At 43.5% G+C, this 19,701-nt stretch overlaps 1 protein-coding gene across 2 annotated transcripts in view; it reads right to left on the bottom strand.

Moving 5' to 3' along the window:
• Positions 1 to 950: 950 nt before the first annotated feature.
• MED13L (mediator complex subunit 13L) overlaps positions 951 to 19,701 on the bottom strand; it is a 163,480-nt gene continuing 144,729 nt past the window's right edge. For both annotated transcript variants that reach the window (XM_083417440.1, XM_083417441.1), the window contains exons 24-31: positions 18,817 to 19,040; positions 17,684 to 17,826; positions 16,998 to 17,156; positions 15,319 to 15,495; positions 12,091 to 12,245; positions 7,277 to 7,438; positions 6,011 to 6,123; positions 951 to 4,036 (exon numbers count right to left, since the gene is read on the bottom strand). In XM_083417440.1, coding sequence (XP_083273566.1) covers positions 3,904 to 4,036; positions 6,011 to 6,123; positions 7,277 to 7,438; positions 12,091 to 12,245; positions 15,319 to 15,495; positions 16,998 to 17,156; positions 17,684 to 17,826; positions 18,817 to 19,040 — 1,266 coding nt within the window. In that variant the 3' untranslated portion in view covers positions 951 to 3,903. The remainder of the gene's footprint in view (positions 4,037 to 6,010; positions 6,124 to 7,276; positions 7,439 to 12,090; positions 12,246 to 15,318; positions 15,496 to 16,997; positions 17,157 to 17,683; positions 17,827 to 18,816; positions 19,041 to 19,701) is intronic.

Raw genomic sequence — 19,701 nt, 5'->3', positions numbered from 1 at the left:
TAACACAGAAATGAGTGCTTTAAGATGCACTGTACTGCGTTAGTTTTCTGGGAGCAGCTTCTACGTGGTGTGACAGCTCAAATAGAGTGGAAATTATCGCTTAAGGAAACGTGGGGGAAATAGAATAAACTGCCGTGTGAACGCAGCCCTGGTCTACGCTGGTCTATGCTGGGAAAAGGCCAATGTTTCACGACTGTGGAATCATAGAATTGTAGTGTTGGAAGAGACCATGAGCGTCATCTAACCATAGCTGTCAAGCGTCCCTTATTTGGCGGGACAGTCCCTTATCCCAGCGCTATGTCCCGCTGCTGTCCCTTACTGATGATGTCCCTTAAATTTCCCGGGTTTCAAAGGAAGCAGCTCCTCTCCCTCCCTCCCTGCCAGCCAGGGAGGAGGGAGGCTCCAACTGTGTTGCTTGGCTGTGTTGCTCACCCAATAAGGAGTCTAAGAACGACTGGGGGGGGGTGGAGCTTGCATGCCTTGTGCCGATCAAATCGGCCGTGTTGCCTGGGGACTCGCCTTTGCTCAGCGCTTCCCAGCGGAGAGGTGACGGTGGTTTTCCTTGCTGCATCCCCTTTGCCAGGTTGCTGCGCTATGGGAACCACCACTTGAGGCTTCGTTTGGCTGCTGGTTGACTAAAATCCCTTATTTTGGCTGCTGATCCCTTATTTTCGAGGCTGCTGGTCCCTTATTTTCAAATCTGTAAGTTGACAGCTATGCATCTAATCGAACCCGCTGCGATGCAGGGATCTTTTGCCCAACGTGGGGCTCAAACCCACAGCCCTGAGATTAAGAGCTCTACTGACTGAGCTGACTGAGCTGAGTCTTGTGCTCTACTGACTGAGCCTTGCCCTCCCCCCCCCCCCAAAAAAGAGCACAGTTAACTCAAGATAGGCCGACAAGCAGCTTGAGTCACCAGCACGTAAATAGAGCGGCAAAACCCACACGAGTTTCAGTAATTCAATAATTTATTCATCTAAAAAAGTGTGTAAAAGTATATAGCTCTCATCCACAAGGTATATATGAATGACATTTAAAATGGAGGTCTTTATTATTATTGTTTCTTCTTTTTATCAAAGTCTTTTTTTTTTTAGTGTATTGTACCAGCGATATACTGTAAGATTTAAAATGAACTTCACATAGTTCTTTTTTTTTCTCGTTTTGTTTTGTTTTTGTTTCAAATTGTTGGCTATATATAAAAGAGGCTCACTGCAAAAATGCTCAAGGGGAAAAAAAAGCTCAGAACTCCCCTCCCCTTCCCGCCCCAAGAAATGTACAGCTTTTACATTTAAAAAAGGTTCTGAAATATACATACAAGCATGCTGGACACCCCTGCACATCCCCTAGGTTGCCTCCACCCACCCACCCTAACCCACGTCGCTCAAACTGTTATAATTCCAATTTCTGCATGATTTCCAAAATTAGAAATTAAAAAAAATAAAATAACTTCTTCACTCTGTAGGAAATCCAGGGCTTGTACATTTCAGATTAATTCAGTAAAAAACTCACAAGTAAAATAATGCATATTTTAAAGGGAAATATTATACAGATTTTCACACTGAAGTACATAAGATTTTTTTTCTTTTTAAAATCTATTGCCATTCATTTATTTTGCACAAAAATGTATAAATATGTTACCAGCTTCTATTAACTTAAAAAAATTAAATAAAAACACCACCAGATGAAAACTACTTCTCGCTACCCCTCCACCCCCTTATTTGTGGGGTAGTGGGGGGGAGGCATTTTAATTTTTGCATTAGAACTGGATCTCTGGGGAAGGAAAGAACCCCCTTGGTAAAAACAGCCCATTAAAAAGAAAAAAGGTAAAAGTAAATCCATCTCTAATTCAAAGTCCAGGTGAATTTTGGGAACAAAGAATCCCAAAAATGGTAAAAGATAACTTTACATAGTTTTCCTCACCAAGGTTTTTTTTTTTTTTTTTGTATACAAGTTTACAATCTTCATCTTTTAATGCTCTTCAAAAGGCCTTGAGAATTTTCCTTTCTGATTAAGAAAAAATAGTAATGCAATATTTTTTTTAAAATCAATTTTACACTGTATACATTAGATACAAATGGTTTTGATATATCTGATTTTCCCCCTCCTGTACATTGCAAAGGTCCCCCTGCCCTGCCCTGCCCCTAGAGCAGAGAATAAAAGCGATCCATTTACAGGGTCTTCCTCTGACAGATCCCTTCACCCATCACGCATGGGATTATTATTATTTTTAATAATAAATTTTGTTTTTAAACCTTACACCATCATTTCAAGAAAAATATTCTTTAAAGTCATAGAAATTTTAATTAATTATTATTATTATTTTCTTCTTCTCCTCTTTTTTTTTTTTTTAACCAGAACAAGACGGACTTTTGGAAGAACTTCAAAAATGGTATTCTCTCTAAGGACGATGGCCAGCAACCTGGACCACGCCCCCCCGCAATACTTGATTCCTCTTCTTTAAAGCAGCCCAGGCCTGCCCACAGTGCAAAGAGAAACATTAGGAATGGGATCTTTTAACAGCATAGACTTCTCAAATCCTAGAATTAAGGAGTCATAAAAATAATATGATTTGCTTTAAACTTTTTTTTTTAAAATGGCAAACATTTTAACTAAACCGATTCATTTTTTTCCCACCTCAGTGGTCTTTCATTTTCAAGTACTAATTTAATGATACAACTTTTAAAAATTATTTCTTTGAAATAATATTTTTCTTCCTATAGACAAATACACCAGATTCGAAACTGATAAGAGTGTAAACAATCTATGTATGTGTGTGTGTGTGTATGCACATATATATCACACATACATACATAACACACACGAATATATGACAGATGAGTCTCTCCCAGTTTATAGGTGGCTTGAGCTTCGGGAATAATTTCCACATCCATCAGACTCCTCTCTTAATCAGTATTTCTCCCTTCAATTTGCCTCGACGCTAAAGTGTTTTATTGCCTCCCACTGGTCTGTTGTCCTGCATTGTGTTATTGTTCATGTGACTTTATTTAAACCTCGCTAGAGTTCCTTAACCAAAAAAAGTCCACCAAAGATAGTAATAATAATAATAATAAAAATAGTGACTCCTAAAGTTCTTCCTCAAATGCTCTTCCTAACTTGGTTTTTTTTTTTGGATTTCCTCCATGGTTTTTACCCCATTTCTCAGTCAGAAGAATGCGAGGTATGTCGATAAATACTTCTTGGCAGAGCAGAGCTGGCTCAACTACTGTACCTGGTCCTCTATAATTTAACAGCCCCCATTAATAAATTAAAAAACAAACAAAACTCGAAGAGAGCATCTCCAAGACCGTTCGCATCTACATGGACAGGTAACAAATGCATGCATTCAACCCAATCCACTCAGACAGGAATTGCAGGTAGACAGAAATCCCACTATTTTTCTTTTGAAAAGACTATAAGAACTGGTTCTTCATTGCAGCCACGTTCATCCGGCGGTTTTTCAAGGAACAATGTTAAAAGAGTTTTGGGCCACCCAAACTGGTCACGACAACATTTCGCTCGGAAAGGAGGGCACTTGTCTCTTAGGCAAAGAGATCCGTGCGCAACAAAACAGAAAATAACAAAAAAAGGAAATAACAAAACGGAAGGACACTGTCTTCTGTGGTCCGATGTTCCATTAACGTCCCGCCACTGCGTTAACACTGCCCTTGAGGTTGCGGTACATCTCACTGTCTGGTATGCTTGGCAGAAGTCCTGATGTGGCCCACCAGGCACACTCCACAAAACACTGGAGAAGCCTCCTGTTATTATTCCTGGAAGAAACAAGGCGCTGCTTGGGCCCCCGAGGCTGGGGTCCGACGAGGAGAAGGGCTCCTCCGACCCTCACGAGCCACGGCCCATCTTTCTCAGGTTGAAGGGGAAGGTCATCCAGGCGCTTCCGGGTGATTAGAGGATGTTCATGATGGCATTGTATAGCTGTGTGAGCACCACAAAGTGGACAGGAAGGCAGGAGCTGCGGTCCTGAGTTGCGGGGTTGCAAGTGAGCCACGACAGTGCATTGTACTGCTCCAGCACAAACCTGCAGGAGAGGAGAAGGGAAAGAAAAGGGATGGTGGTCAGGACAAGGGGCTCCTTCTGTACCACAACCTGCACTTCCCGAGGCTTCTACCTTTAGGGCCTGCTCGGTAGTGGCACCCTTCCTGTGGAACACCCTCCCATCAGGTGTCAAGGAAATAAACAACTATTGGAGTTTTAGATAGTTTAGGGAAGTTTTTAATGTTTGGTGTTTTGTTGTGTTTCTAATATTATGTTGGGAATTGCCCAGAGTGGTTGGGGAAACCCAGCCAGATGGGTGGGGTATATTATTATTATTATTATTATTATTATTATTATTATTATTAACTGATATATCAATTACCTGCCCTTCACTAGCAGGTCCCAGGGCAGGTTATGACAATCAAAACACAGTATTAAAAACTCTTTAGTACACAGAAATAAGGTGCTGCAGGCAGAGGGCCTTCTCGGTAGTGGCACCCACCCTGTGGAATACCCTCCCATCAAATGTCAAGGAAATGAACAACGATCTGACTTTTAGAAGACATCTGAAGGCAGCCCTGTACAGAAAAGCTTTTTGATGTCTAATTTTTATTATTTTTTATATATGTTGGAAGCCCCACAGAGTGGCTGGGGCAAGACAGTCAGATGGACGGGGTACAAATAATACAATATTATTATTATTATTATTATTATTATTATTATTATTATTATTTAAGATGGAGATAGTAGCCAGGTTTCTGCAACATGCAATGAGGATTTGTGAATGTTATACAACATTAACTTAAGTGTTAGGTGCAGATTTTATTGTACTGAACCTTATTGGAATCTTGTATAAATGCCAATAAAGGTTTGAGAATTGAACTGAAGAAAGTATACATCGCAGGAGGGTAAGTATGCCTTCTGCATTTGACAAGAGCTGTGTTGCAAAGGTGCCAGGCACACCTCTGTGGAGAGAGAATTCTGCAGCCTAGGGGCTCCCACAAAGAATGCTTTATCCCAAGGCACCCTCCCCAGACGTCGGAGGGAGGTGGGACTACCAAGGGCACCCTGCCTGCTGATCTTAACACCTGGGGGAGGTCTGTAAGGAAGGAAGTTTCTCTTTACTACTACTCAATATTTTGAGATCAACTTGCTGTTCCATTTTTGAAAGACAGAATATTGAGAAGCATAGCCCTGCCTAAAGGGCAGGGTGAAATGTAGCTTCTTTCTCCAAGACACAACTGTATAAGGCAAGACTCTAAGAGGAGATTGTGAGTACCTTCCCTTGGCCACCAAAAAATACAATAGACACTAGCTTTAATAAATAAATGACCTTATCTCTAAGACAGGCATAGGCAATCTTGGCCCTCCAGATGTTTGGGGACTACAACTCCCATCATCCCTGACCACTGGTCCTGTTAGCTAGAGTTGTAGTCCCAAAACATCTGGAGGGCCGACTTTGCCTATGCCTGCTCTAAGATCTTCAAAGCTTCAAGCTTTTCCTATCTAGAATGTTGTCAAATGCTAGTGACGATTCCTCACCGTTCTCTGGATCAACCTTCCTGGCAGCTAGGCTGGAAATTCCTGCAACAGTGGAGGCTGGCTGGCAAATGGGGTGTTGCCCCGCAAACCTCAATCTGCTCTTTGCTAGCTCTCCAACTATCTGCCCACTTCCTTACAGCCAGTCTAGAGGTGGGCCTGTCAGGTTGTAGTGCCTTAGTGAGGCCCTTGTAGGATGCAGAAGGATGAGGATGGGGCAGAATCAGCTCTGCTTTTCATTGGATCTGCCCACCGTTGGTCTCCCTGCTTTCCATCCCACTAGTCCCGCTGGGCACTAGCCACCATTGTCCTGCAATGATAGGCCAACAGAAAGGAGGGCTGTTTGCACATGCCCCTCCCATAAAGGTCTGCAGAACGAGCCAACAGACATCTTTCAGAGCAGATGAGCAAAGATCAAAGGGCTGGTCAAAGGCCAGCACTTATTTCTGGGGCTTGAAAAGACACAAAACTCAGTTACCTCAGAACATCAGACGTGGTTTTAGAGTCCAAGGGGTGGGGAACCCTCTGGGAGTTCCGTGCAGGGAGGAGTTCATCCGTGTGAGCGACAGAGATGTGGTGATGCAACGATGCCTGTTTGGGGGGAAAGACAGGTGTCACCACACAGGGCTGCTGCAGTTTCCTTCCAGGTTCATAACCACCACCTGACGACGAGGGAGAAGCTACTCTAAGGTGGCCAAAGGGCTTGGGCTAGCAGGGTTGTAATCTACAGAGCGGCTCTGCTCTCTCCTCCATCCCCTTGAACCACAACCTTCTCAAAACATGCCCAAACGATGCCCATGACAAATACTGGCCCAAAACATTTCCTTCAACTTGGTGGGGGGAAAGCTGGCCAAAGAGTTCCTTCAGCCAGAGATCAAGCCAGAGATCTTGCCGCTTACAGGGAGGGTGGTGCTATGGAAATTCTGCAAATATGAAAAGGGGGGGATGCAAGGAAGGTGCCCTGGGGAACCCCCTAACAAAACAATTTTGGCGCTCGCTGCCCAACCACATCACATCAGAATCTGTTTTTGCTGACCAAAGCAGAAACTGCTGCTATCACCATGTTCGGCAAGCCCACATGCATTTCAGTGAGGTGCTTAGTTTGCAACTGATCTAGGTAAGTGTCCTCCTACCCCACCCTGACCAAGCACCTCACGGGAAGGCAAGAGGAACCCTTGAGAGCTTTGGTCCCAGTTTTAACAATACCACCAAGCTGAATTATGAACAGCATTCATGAATCTGGTCTGGGGTGAGAATTGTGGGCATTGGGGTAGGAGAGATGGGAAGAAGGCCTGTGAACATTAAAATGAGGTTTCTGGCCATCCTAGAGGGCTTGGACTAGGGCGATAGACATCTGAATCCATGCTTAGCCATGAAACTTGGACTAAGTCTCAGATCGAGGCTCCCCTCTCAGTGCCAGTAAGTGGGGATGTTAGGGATTGAGCCAGGGATCTGAAGTGGAGCATGCAACCCAGTTACAATTCCCTGCCCTTCTTCGGTCTGCTTGAGGTACATTCTTACAAAAGAGCAAGAAGTGCTGGCTGAGATAAGATGGATGTGGTCGTGCCAAAGACGGCAACACAACATTCCCCTGGGTGCATTTCCCTACAGCAAAGGGCACATGCAAGACACTTACAAAGGTAGGTCTAAGAACTTATCTATGACCAACAGTAAAAGAGCTCTACTCAGGTTACAGATGCCACGAGAAGCAATGGCATTCTTTTCAAAAAAATGTCCAACGAACCTTCAAAAAGAGGGGACACTGATTCTGGGCCTGTGGACAGGATGACCAGAACCACTGAGGGAGGTTCTCAGCTTTGGCAGTAGAGACGAAGTACCCCAGAGCAAGAGGCTGCTGCTTCAGTTCTTCAGGTGCCTCCCGGGAGAGGAGACGTTCTCCTTGGCTCTGGAGAAACGAGAAGAGGGATAGGGGGAGGAAATGCAAAATTAGGCATGAACGACACACGGAGAAGACAATGGGGTACTCAGCTTCGGTTGGTACAGGAGGCTTATTAAAGGGAGGTGGCAAATTTGACTGCCAGTCTTGTCCTCCCCTCAAATCATGCAAATGTTGTACCTTTTCTCATTTAATATTTTACTGATTCTGTTAAGAAGGGCAAGCATAAGAAACAGAGAGAAAACAAAGAATCAAAAATGTAAATGATAAGGTGGTGCAGGCTGGAAGGACAAAAGTACAAAGATGCAGTGCAGGTCCAATAATAAAGTATAATAATAAAGTATTGACTAATAAATAACAAGGATATGTATAAATAAAATTATTTTCCACCTGTGAGTTCCATCACTTCTGAGAATAAAGATTGTGTGTGTGTGTGTGTGAGAGAGAGAGAGAGAGAGAGAGAGAGAGAGACCACATGCCCCAATATTTGAGACCACATGCCCCAATATTTGTATAAGAAACAAAATCATGCCGTACAGCCAAGTAACAGTAATTTGAGTTCTGCCCATTCAGATACTTTTAGTTTATGAGATCTTTTCAAGGAAGGCAATTCGCCAAACCCTAGAATATCACGCAAATGTTATGTCTTGTTTCAACATACATTTGTATTTCACTGGGCTTCTCTTTGCTCTCTGCATGACAATTTCCGATCAACATTTGTGTTGATCAGTTGGGTTGAAATATGGACGGATGTAGGAGCTAACAACTTCCATCAAATCAATCAACGTTCAATGCAAAACTGGTCTACAAGTCACACTGTTCATATGGGTTAGTTCCAGTATCATGTGGAATATGCTGCTTTATGTATTGCATATCACACAGCGTACTGATGGCAGAATTTGTGCATTCATTCTGGTAATTAAAGGCACTTAGATCAAACTGTGGCATGATGGATGATTGTCTTAGCTTACATTTCAATAGTATAGTGCAGTTATTCTCAAACTTTCTTTCCCAGAGACCATCTGAAATTGCTGAGGGTCTTGGCAGAGCACTTAATGATTTTTCTGCCAGTTGTAGCAATTGTAAGGTGCTGTGCCAGATGCTATATGGCAGGGACGTCAACAACTTTGGCTGAACCTCCCCCCAAAAAGCTCAACAACTTTGATGAAGCTTCCCCTCCAAAAGCCCAACAACTGTGGTCAATCCAATGGATAGATCATTGCCCGTTGTTTTTTATATAGTGGGAGTAGATCGCAGTCTCTTGGAAGTTGGATGTGCCTGCTATATGGTTTTTAAATGTACGTTTGCAGACATATCGCAGACCACCTGGATGAGGCTTACAGACCATGGTTTGGGGATCTCTGACTAGATGGCAAGCAGCTTCTGGCGATTTAACTTACAAGGACAACAGGAAGACCAACCAAGATTATGGAAGGAGAAGAAGGCATATGGCTGAGATGGAAAGGTGATCTTGCCTTATCTTTCTTTTCAAAGAGCTACAAATCCATCCTTTCATGGATAAAAAGAGAGGCTGCAATTTGGTAATTGGGAAGGGTAACACATGAGATTTGGTTAGTGGAAACGGGGAGGGGGGCATTCCTCCACTAAATATTTTCCAGGCCTATTTGCTTGGTATTAGGAGGATTTGTTCATATCTACATGCACACTTGTGCAATCCTTCAAACATACATGAGCAAAACATCTTAGTGGCTAACAAAACAATTCATTGTTTTTGCTGCATGCAAATGAACAAGAAATTGTTGACAAGAAACAAGATCTCTTCCAACTCTATGATTCTATGATTCTATGATTCTAAGAAATGAACACCAGAAATTGTTACGATTAAAAAAATTTCCTTAGGAAAACTTCTAAGCACCAACAAAAGCACCAACAAAAGTAGTCAACTTCTCAACTCCTTTGGCAGATCGTAGAAGATGATTATAATGTTCTTGGTAAGCACACAAAACAAAACAAAGCAAAGCAAAGCAAAACAAAACACAGCCCAGCTCTTAGTCATGACAGAAGGCCTTCTTAGACAATCATCAAGAAGGAAAAACCTATATTGCCTTAAAAACAGGTTGGGCTCCAAACTCCGTGGAACTGTTCAAGATTTTAAATTTGTAGTGTTTTATAATGTTTTCAGTTATAAAATATAAAATATAAAATACAAATATGCACCCCATCCCTCCTCCAGAAAACAATAAAGTTGTGGTACATTTTTACAGTAACTGCAGGTGATTTGAGAGACAGCTTGACCACCACAACATCCTCAAAAGGACCCACTTAACAGGTCCCTGCTAAAGTTGAAATTACTTTATTCATCAAGCTGGCCCTCAAAGTGACCAGTTTGTCCACCCAGAATGCCTCAGAGTTCCCCTGGCTGAAAATTCAACAGCAGGACATGGAAGCAGCACTCGCTTGCAAACCGCAGCAATTAATTACAAGGTCCACGGACGAAAGGGTGCCCTCCCTTGACCTGGGGGGGAAATGATCACACGCTGCTGCTTTTGTACGAGCAAAAATTACACCTCAATTACCAGGCTCGTGTTAATGGTTAAGCTAGTTGCTCCAAAAGGCATTCGCCTACAAGGGGCCGCGCTGGGTTACCAAACTCCCTGATCGCTCATCTCATTATGGGAGAAATCTGAGGCTGTGCAGGATCGTCACGCCGTGTTGCGAACAATCTGCAAAAATGGCTACGACTTGGTAGAAATTACTGAACAACCTGTTTGCTTGAAGACTGCAGGGGTTGGGTGCAGAATGGGAAGGCTGCAAGGGTTCAGAGGTGGTGAGGTACAGAACGGATAGCAAGGCTACACTTTCAAGCAGGAGTGAGGACACTCTTTCATACAGAGGGCCACCTTCTCTTCTGGGGGACTTTCCGGGGGCTGCATGCCAGAGCTAGCCAGGGCAGAGGGGAAAGTGAGTGGAGCAATGGATGCAATTTGACCTTTGTACCATAGGCTAGTTTTACAAGCACTTGGGCATCCCTTTCTATCCTCTATCCAGGGAAGCAAGAGGCATTATCAAAGTTCAAGCCAGACAAAAATACCCAAGGAGGATGTGAAGAGTGTGGGTTGGGAAGAGTCTCGATAGTTAGGTAACAGAGGCATCTCTGCTTTTAAGAACCAAAAAAGTAACCTATGGACAGGTGTGCATGTTGCAATATATTTAGGTTAACCCAGAGAGCAGGAACTTGAAAATGTCAGTGGGGGGGGGGGGCACACGAATACAATATAAATACTAGGCCAGCAGCCTATTTCTATCATTCAGTGCCACACTTAGTAAACAACAGGATTCTGGAAAATTTGCATCTGCCACACCAAAGGAAATCCACACAGTAGCTGCCTTTAGGGGCCACTGGAGATCTCACCACTTCCGCACCTGCCACTGGAGTAAATGCGTAACCCCCGGGATGCAAAAACAAAGCCATTTCACTTTGAGTGAGAAGAAGAAGAAAACAGATGTTTGCCTTAGTGGAGATGCGAAACTCACAGATGTGCTATTAATCAGGAAAGCAGCATCAGAACCTTTCTATTGACTTTATTGTCCCCATTATCCTTCATTTATTGAAAGTGAAGATGAAGGGAAATGTTCTCTTTTGAAGAGAAAACACTTTACAGGTTCTGCCGCTGCCACCGCCATCTCCTTAAAAATGCACAGCCTGCAGGTTGCAGGAGCATTCCAAGCAAAGGATGATAGGCATACATAATAACCCCCGTGAAGTGCCTCGTGCCGCAGAGGCTGCAAGTGGGAGGAACTTTGCTAAACACTTCAACTATACACTAAGCTTTCTAGAGTTAGAACCTTCCTTTCTGAAATTAACAAAATTAATTTACATTTTAAATAAGCTTTGATGCTGGAGCCAGCTTCTTAAAAGCCACTTTAAGGAGAACTAACTGCTGAACTACAAGCACCCTGGGCTAAGAAAACAAAATCTGCATAAAAATCCCAGCACCTGGAGAGTGTGCGTTCCGATGGGTGGTTTTATCGCTAGCAGGAAAGGAGGAGGGGTGGGGTGGGGGGGAAAGCCTCTTTTCTTGCAGAAACCCTTCTGTGGAAACTTAAATCTAGCCCGTTTCCAAAACTGAATCCTTAAATGTGATTCCTTGAAGCCAAGGGCACCTCAGCACAGTTTGCAAAAAGAACCAAATGTATTCGATTGTCATGCTTGCTTCTTGCAACATGGCAAAACATTCTCCCCCAGAGAAATCCTAGCTACTCTAAAGCAGGACCCCAGGGAACTTCTGAATGTGGCCTCCGAGGCCTCTTTATCTGGCCCTCAGGACTCTACTGAGGCCACACCCATCACGGGCTGTGCTGCATGCTCCCCCTTGAGTGCTTTTGCCTGGCTGGGATGTATCCTTGAATGGCAATGATGTCTCTTGCTTGTATGGGTGGAGGCTGGATAGACTGTCGGGACAGGCAGGTGAATGAGTGCAGAAGCCCTTAAATTTTTGCATGGCTGGAATGTAGCCTTACTGGACAAAGGTAAGAGTCACTGCCCTTGCATGTGGACCCCAGGAAGTTCCCCACCCCTGCTCTAAAGTAAGCACTTTGTGACTGAACTGAAAGGGAGGGGAGACAAGAGCCCAAACCCATAATGGATTTGGGACACTACCTACTGAGCGGGTATAGTGCAGAAATCGAAAGGAACTTACCCGGCTATGCTGGAAGGATGGTCCTATTCCAATCCCAGAAGGAGAGCCAGGGGAAGGGACCGGCGAGGAGTTGGGAGACGAGTGGAGATTCCCAGTCATTAGAATCCCAATGTCGTTATCCATGTCGTCCGGGAATGGAAGGACAAACATGTCATCTCAAAGAGGAAGGAAGAGTGAAAGAAGAGATTAGTCATGTTGCCTTGTGGGATACAGAATGACTTGGGACATGGCAGCACTTGCACAGAGGAATGGCAACTGCTAACTTTTGCCTTTGAAAATCCCCTGTGTTGCAAAACAGGATACTCTAAACAACAAATTTTTTTTATTAAAGTTTTCTTGGTTTACAAAGGTATGCGCTGTTTCAAAATTCATAAACAGAAGATGTATAATATGTACTTGGAGTCACAAATTTTAGTGACCATTAGTGATCATTGAAAGTGACTTACCACTCCTACCATTTCTGTTTATGGAACATTTGTTTGATTCATATTAATTTGTGACTCCATGCATATATTATATGTTATCTGTTCATGAATTTTGAAACAGTGTGATGTTATAAAAATATTGTCAGTACAGTGGTGCCCCGCAAGACGAATGCCTCGCAAGACGGAAAACCCGCAAGACGAAAGGGTTTTCCGTCTGCAGAGGCGCTTCGCAAGACGAATTTCCCTATGGGCTTGCTTCGCAAGACGAAAATTGACGAAAATTTTCGGGGGGGGGGGTTCGCTCCAAAACCCCTTTTTCTGAATCGCTAAGCTGCTAAAAGCATTTTAGCAGCAAAACCGCTAATCCCCCAAGCCTTAAAAAGCCATTTTTAGCCTTTAAAATGTCAATAGCGCTAATAGCGCTACTCCTTCAATGGGCTTGCTTCGCAAGACAAAAAAACCGCAAGACGAAAAGACTCCCGGAACGGATTCTTTTCGTCTTGCGAGGCACCACTGTATATTATTAGCCAACGTGTTGCTTGTGGTTGTTGTTTACAACATTTGCCTTTGGACAGGTGTCCCTTCCGTCAGGAGAGTAGCCAGGACTCCGTTTTCAACAGGGCACGTGCTAATTGGGCAACTGCTCATCAGTGGCTCAAAGCCTTGCAACCTTTTGTGTCAAGGGACCAGGGCTGAGAACCGTCTCCCTCTCCCCTACTGTCGCTCTCAATACAGGACAGCAGAATTTCATGTGGCTATGCTAAATTAAATAATATTTATTTCTTTACTATGTTTATATCATACAGTAAAGGAGCTCAATACAGTGTTACATGATGATGCCTCACTTCATTCTAAAAACAGACCTGCAAGGCAGATTAGGCTGAGAAAGGGTTGGATCCAAGGGAGTCATTCTGTTCAAGCAAGAACTTCCACTTGTGCAGCATGACTTCCCCTCCCTCTCCAACCCCTAAGTCTGTCTCCCCCCCCTACATCGCCTCATGTGCTTTTTATGCACCACACATGAAAATTCAGGTTGTTCCATTTCTTAATGTACTCTCCAGGAAGTCCCTGCTGAAAGTGAAGTTAGTGGCAGTAAATTCTTGCTCAGTAACGATTCCAAAAATATTTTCAAACACAGATCTCTTGTTTGCGAAGGAGATCGAAATGTTTGCTGAATGGGTTTCCCCTTTCCAAGGGCACTGGGTTGGCTGGTTGTGTGTGTCAAAAAGAAAAAAGAAAACCACTTTTGACTTAGTACAAATGAAAGTATATGATGTTAATTTGCAGCAGAGAGAGAAAGACCAAGAGATGGGGGTGGGAGGGAGCCTTTTGGCTACTCTTTTCATCCACACCTTCTCCGAAGCATTTCTTTTCCCTCCCACAAATCTATCACTCTTCCTTCTCCTCCTCCTCATCCAAAGACAGCAGCCAGAAGTGATTTTTAACCTGGCTTATTAAGCTTGCTCCCTACAAACGTGTGTGCTACAAACCAAAAAGCCATTGCCATGCTCTCGACAGCCTCCGAGGCACAAACAAGAGGGTTAATGGCTTCAGAGGCTTTAATTATTAAACATAGAACAAGGAGTTGAGAAAATTAAATCTTAACACCATTTTGGAAAATGCTAGCCTTTAGACATGGCTCCAATTAGCACACGAAACCCCAAAGGCTAGGTTAATGCAGGTTAAATATTTGGAAGCCCTGTGCTCAGGAGGAATTTGGGGGCCATAAAAGGACAGTGGCACTGGAGGGTAGGTGTCCCCCATGAGGCCCACTAAATTCCATCAGCAGATCAAAGCCAGGCCTTTGCATTAACCCCCCCCCCAATCATTGAAGGGCCCCCTTCTTACTGCAACTTGCATCCATTTTTAAGGCCTCTTCTCTCTCTAGATGAAAAGTACTAACATTCTCCTAATTTTCCTACAGAAAATTGCTGAAGAGTTGTTTTACTGATTATGTGTTTGCCTCCGTGGATTTCTTCAAGAGGAGGAAGGGCAGGATATAAACTGATTTTTTAAAATAAATAAAAAAATCACTCTTCCACTCAGAAGCAGCTTTTACAAATATAACCTTAATAATTCAAATCATTTTTATTTATTTCATTTATAGAACACCTTTATCTTCCAAGGATCTCAAGGTGGTATACATTGTTCTCCGTCTCCCCGTTTCATTTTAAGAGATACGTATAGGGATAGTACAAATAGCCAAGCTTCTGCAAAAGGCTGAACCATTTTGGGAAATGAGCTTCTGGGTTCTGTGTAGTTTATCCATATATCTCTGCTGGCCTTGCATTATTTGCCTCTCTCCAGAATATCCCTCCCTGTCACATGATTCCAGGCCCTCTAGAAACCTACGAATCAGGCGCAGTGCAAGCATGCAGACTGATCAGCTTGATGCTAATCACAGAACAACAGGGCAAATCATACATCCACAAAAAAATATTTGCTGCATATGGTTATAGGGTCAGAAAACAACCGGCCCCACTAGCCACAGCAAAGCCAAACTATACCACACAGAGTCTTTGCAATTAGCCAAAGCTATTAAAGAAAGAAGCTTGGCTTCTTTTCACTATGTGCAGCTTGCAAATATTGGCCAATTTGGCTTCCTAAACAAGAGCATGTGGCTAAGTAGTCAGTTGAACAGAAAAAGAAGAAACTATTTTTCTCAATGAACAAGAAGCTCCCATTGTTTGTCTTCATGTTTCTGGTATAAAAGCAGCAGTGCTTGCCAATGACTGTTAGAGCAAGAATGTTTTGATCAACGTTATAGGGCAATTCCCTACACGCTGCCCAGCAGCTGACTTACCATTATTGGGGCTGAATCCATCCTCATTTGGATAGTTTGCTGGAGCGACTTGGATGGTTGCAGAGGTTGGAAACACCAAGATGTGTGTACAAGAGGCATCCTGTGGCGTATTCAGCTGGGACGACTGCAAGTTAAGAGCAGTGCTGCGGCCAAACACAGACCCCATTGTGACAGCATCTGTCAAGAGAAGCAGAGTAGATTTGTCAGGCCTCAGAATGGCCAAGGCACCATCAAAAAGAGAGTGTGCAAGTGTGTGAAATTAAGACTATCAAAAGCAGCAACAGGAACAAATGGACTCATACCAGCATAGCCCCATCAGAACACAGCTGCTTGCCTATTGTTTGATCCTCAGACCAAAATGTAGGGTTCTTTCTGCTCCCTCTCACACACTAATCCTTTCTACAATTCTTTGTACAAGCAAACCAAGGTTTGCAGTTGCATCTGAATCAGCCATCTCCAGTTCACATTAATCCTCCCCAAGCCTGAATTGGAAACAATGGGTTGAACTGGATTTGCAACCCAAGTTCAAAGCAAAGCTTGCTGATATGGACATAACTGGAAACCATGGCTCAGCCAAACAAGGAAGTTAGTGAAGGAACTTAAATGTGAACACAGAACCAAATGGTCAAACCATGGTTTCCCCATTGCATTCAAATCAGCCTTTTTCTCTAACTCAATATATCCATGCAATGAAGAAGACAAAGGTTTTAATTATATGCCCGTGGGGGAAGGCTTTCCAGGAATGGGGAATGTTTAAAAATCAAAATATAAAGGGAAGGTGCCCACAACACTTTAGGCTGCTACTTTTATTTTATAAGAGATACTGTTGAAAAGTAACAAGAATGCATAGAATTGTGGTTTAGAGACACAAGCAGTGTTGTGCTCATGTCCTGCTTGTGAGATTCCCACTTCAGCATCTGGTTGGCCACAATGAGAACAGATGGGCCTTTGGCGTGATCGAGCAGCAAGGCTCTTACATTCTTAAGCACATCCTTTCCCCATTAATTGGCAGCTGAACCTCTGAAGCAAAGAACCTCTGGGACTTTTAGAAGGTTCCTGCACAATTTAGAACACTTAACGTGCTCGTCCCTGCTCTCCCCTACATGATGTTACCCGAGTAGGAGCTGATAATGACTAGAAGCCTATATGCAGTGGGGAATGGGGCTCTAATGGTTCTCCTCTCCTTCCTCTAGGTCCAATGGACATCCAAGTGTTAGCTACAATGCTTGCCCAAAGCTTATGCATGTGGAGCCCAATCTATGTGGACCAAAAGAGTGTGATGCTTTCATAGGTCATTCAAGGGGAAGCAATTTGTGCGGATTGGGCTCTGACAAAAATTTGCACCCAGCACCCAGGATCCAGCAAAGATGGGCAGTTGAACCGCTTCAACACATGTAAATTTTACTCTCATCTGAACACAATATTCATCAGTCAGACTGAAAAGGAGATCAATGTATTTTATATTTGAGGGTTATGGAATGAGGGAAATGTCATCTCCTCCTGCCGCTTCTTCATACTACATCTGCTGAATACATGGCACAGTACTTCAACATATGCCAAAGTAGATATATAATTTTGAAAACAAATCCAACCCCCACCAAAAATAGTGGAAATGGATGAGATGTTAAGTGAAGATAAACACACTAAGCACAACATCAGACTCTAGTGTGGCTTATTACCTGGCATCACCACAAATGACCCCTGGGGCTCCATGGCAACCAAACAGGCACTGAGAATTGAGGGGGAGTCTGCAGAAGAGATGCCACACATCCGACACACCTCCTTCAACTGCTTGCTGATTGTCTGCAGCGAACACTCTCCAAGCAGGATGCTCCAGTCTGGAAAAGGGAAAGCAAGGGAGAAAATGCCACTAGAGTCTCTCAGGGGATCTTCTCACACTCCAAAGAGCCCCAGCAGTACTCAACCCAGTACTTAAAGGGGAAACTTGCCCGCTTGACTGCAACACGGTTACACACCCCTGTCTGCATTCACACACTGGTTCCCTCAGAATCATTCTCTGCTTCATATTTCTTAAGGGCTCTCTCCTCTCCCTTTATGCCCTTCCTTATAATCTTTGCTCTGCATGCTCACTTGCTCTCCCCATCCTCCCCCCTTTCTCACCCACCTCCCTTTCAGCAAACAGAAGACATGATTCTGTACTACAGGTGAAGACCCCCAGACTTCTTAACTGGGGGTTAAACTGAGCTCAAGACTATTGTGGCTTAGTGTGGTTTTAATCTGAACTGCCGTGCTGTCATCAAGGGTTCTCTTCCAAGTAACATAATACCAATAAGCAACTTTGTTCCCCAAGCCAGTACCTGTTGCTATGCTTTGCAACCTGTTAAAGAGCACGTGGTCAGCGTACCTTTCAACTCCCCATGGCCCAGTCGCCCAAGGCGTCCAATCACAACTCTCCAGGGCAGTGATGTCATCTGGACAATCCCAATACACCATTCCCACAGCTTCTGCAAGCCAATTTTACGGGCCGATACCTTGCACCTCCTTGATCTATGAAGATGAGAGAACAAAAGATTATTTTTGTATTTCAGCCTAGGGTAGCAATAACCTAATTTAAGGTGTGAATTCATGGTATTTCTAAAACTTATGCTCCATCTGTGAAGAACTGGAAAGCAGTAGTATAGATTCACATTGAAGAGTATTTCTTCTCACATGGGCAACCAAACAAGAACTTTGAGCGCCATCGGGGTGACTATATGAATTGTCTGTAAACGGAGCCAGACCGCTAGTCCACCTAATCAACTGATTCTGTAGTTGGAAGTGAGTGGATGGAAGTAGTTCTATGCCCTCCAAGATGAGAGCCTGATATAGAGCTGGCCCCTTCTTAGGTGAGAGATGAGAGGGGTGTATTAGATGGTCCGACAGTGATGGGTCATGAGTCCAGTACTGCTTCAGAGGGTATCTTATTTATGTATGCTTGGCAGTGACCCTTCAAATGTGGGCTGCAATATTGTTGAATGTGAGTAGTTTACGTATGGGCGGTTGATGATGCTTGAGGGTGTGAATGGTTGCAGTGGTTGTGTGAAATGGATGATGAGAGAGATTGGATGGCTGATTGCGTGTATGTTGCGTTGTTTGAAATTTTATATTTATGTGACCTTGTAGTGCTCTCTGATTTTAGATTATGTTTATGCATAAGGATGTTATGCATTTTGCTATGTGAATCATTTGACATGGTTTTATTTGCTCATGGTGTACATAAACTGCTTTGAGATATTTTAAATAGTAAGAAGTCCATAAATGGAATTAATTAATTAATTAATTAATGCTAATGCTACTTCTACTAATAATAATACTACAGTACTGCCTCTTCTGTGGCTAGCAGAAGTACTCTAAGATGTCAGGGAAATAGAGGGCTTGTCCAGCCAAGCCAAGCCATTCAAGATCCCCAAAACTGGAAATGCTGCGGATGACTGAAACCTTCTGCGTGCAAAGTGCATGCTCAGCTACTATGTGCAGAAACCCGATTTTCTGCCCTACCTGTTTGGCAAATCGATGTTGACAATGCAGGTTTCCAACAACTCGCCGTGCAGGTCGGTGCAGGAGGCCAGAAGCCACCGCTGGTCGTGAGATAAACAATACCCAACAAAGAGCACATTGTACTTCTGGCTGGCTTCTCCAAAGGTCTCCCCGAGCTCTGTCTGTTTGTCTTTGATGGGTGCCAGGATAAACGGAGGGGAGTACAGCTGAATGGGGCTGGGCCGCTGTAAAAAGAAGAAGACATCACGTAAGATGGTGAAAGAGCTTTTAAGGTCACAGTAGCTCTCTGCTTATGGTATGCCATTTGTCTGAAGCAAGGGCTGTGGAGAGCTACCAGCACTGTACACCTTGAACACTCAAACAGCAAATATCTCAAGATTTTCATCACTGTTAGAAGCAGTGCATTCAGTGTTGGATGCCCACGCCTGTGGCACTACCTCCCATCTGAGATTAGGCAGGCACCCTTCTTGTTGTTACCCTTTGTGTGGTTTATTTTTAATTGTAACTTTGTGTACACCACTTAATGATTAAGCAGCGTATCAATACCTCAAATAAGTAAATAAAAATCCATTGCATAGTGGGGCGGCCACTTCATAAAAACTTTTCAAAACAAGCTCAGAACATAGGTATTATTATTTTTTCAGAGCAAGCACAGGTGTTGTGCCCATTGATTCACTCCCTCCTCTCTCCTCTCTCTCATCACAATATGTAACAAAGTTTTGAACTGAGATGGAGAAGGAATGGTGTTCAAACAGATTTCTATGTGGAATTTGTCAGCTCTGACCCAAGTGAGCTTCTCGCATCAAGCATGAGCTTATGCCTCAACTGCTAGGTGCATGGTCATTGTCCTTTCTCCTCAAATAATGACATGCCAAAGAATACACG

The sequence above is a fragment of the Podarcis tiliguerta genome (genome assembly GCF_965153285.1).
Source record: "Podarcis tiliguerta genome assembly, chromosome: 16".
NCBI lineage: Eukaryota > Metazoa > Chordata > Lepidosauria > Squamata > Lacertidae > Podarcis > Podarcis tiliguerta.
The sequence above is the reverse complement of the archived record's forward strand: the minus strand, read 5'-3'. Positions and strand labels throughout refer to the sequence as shown.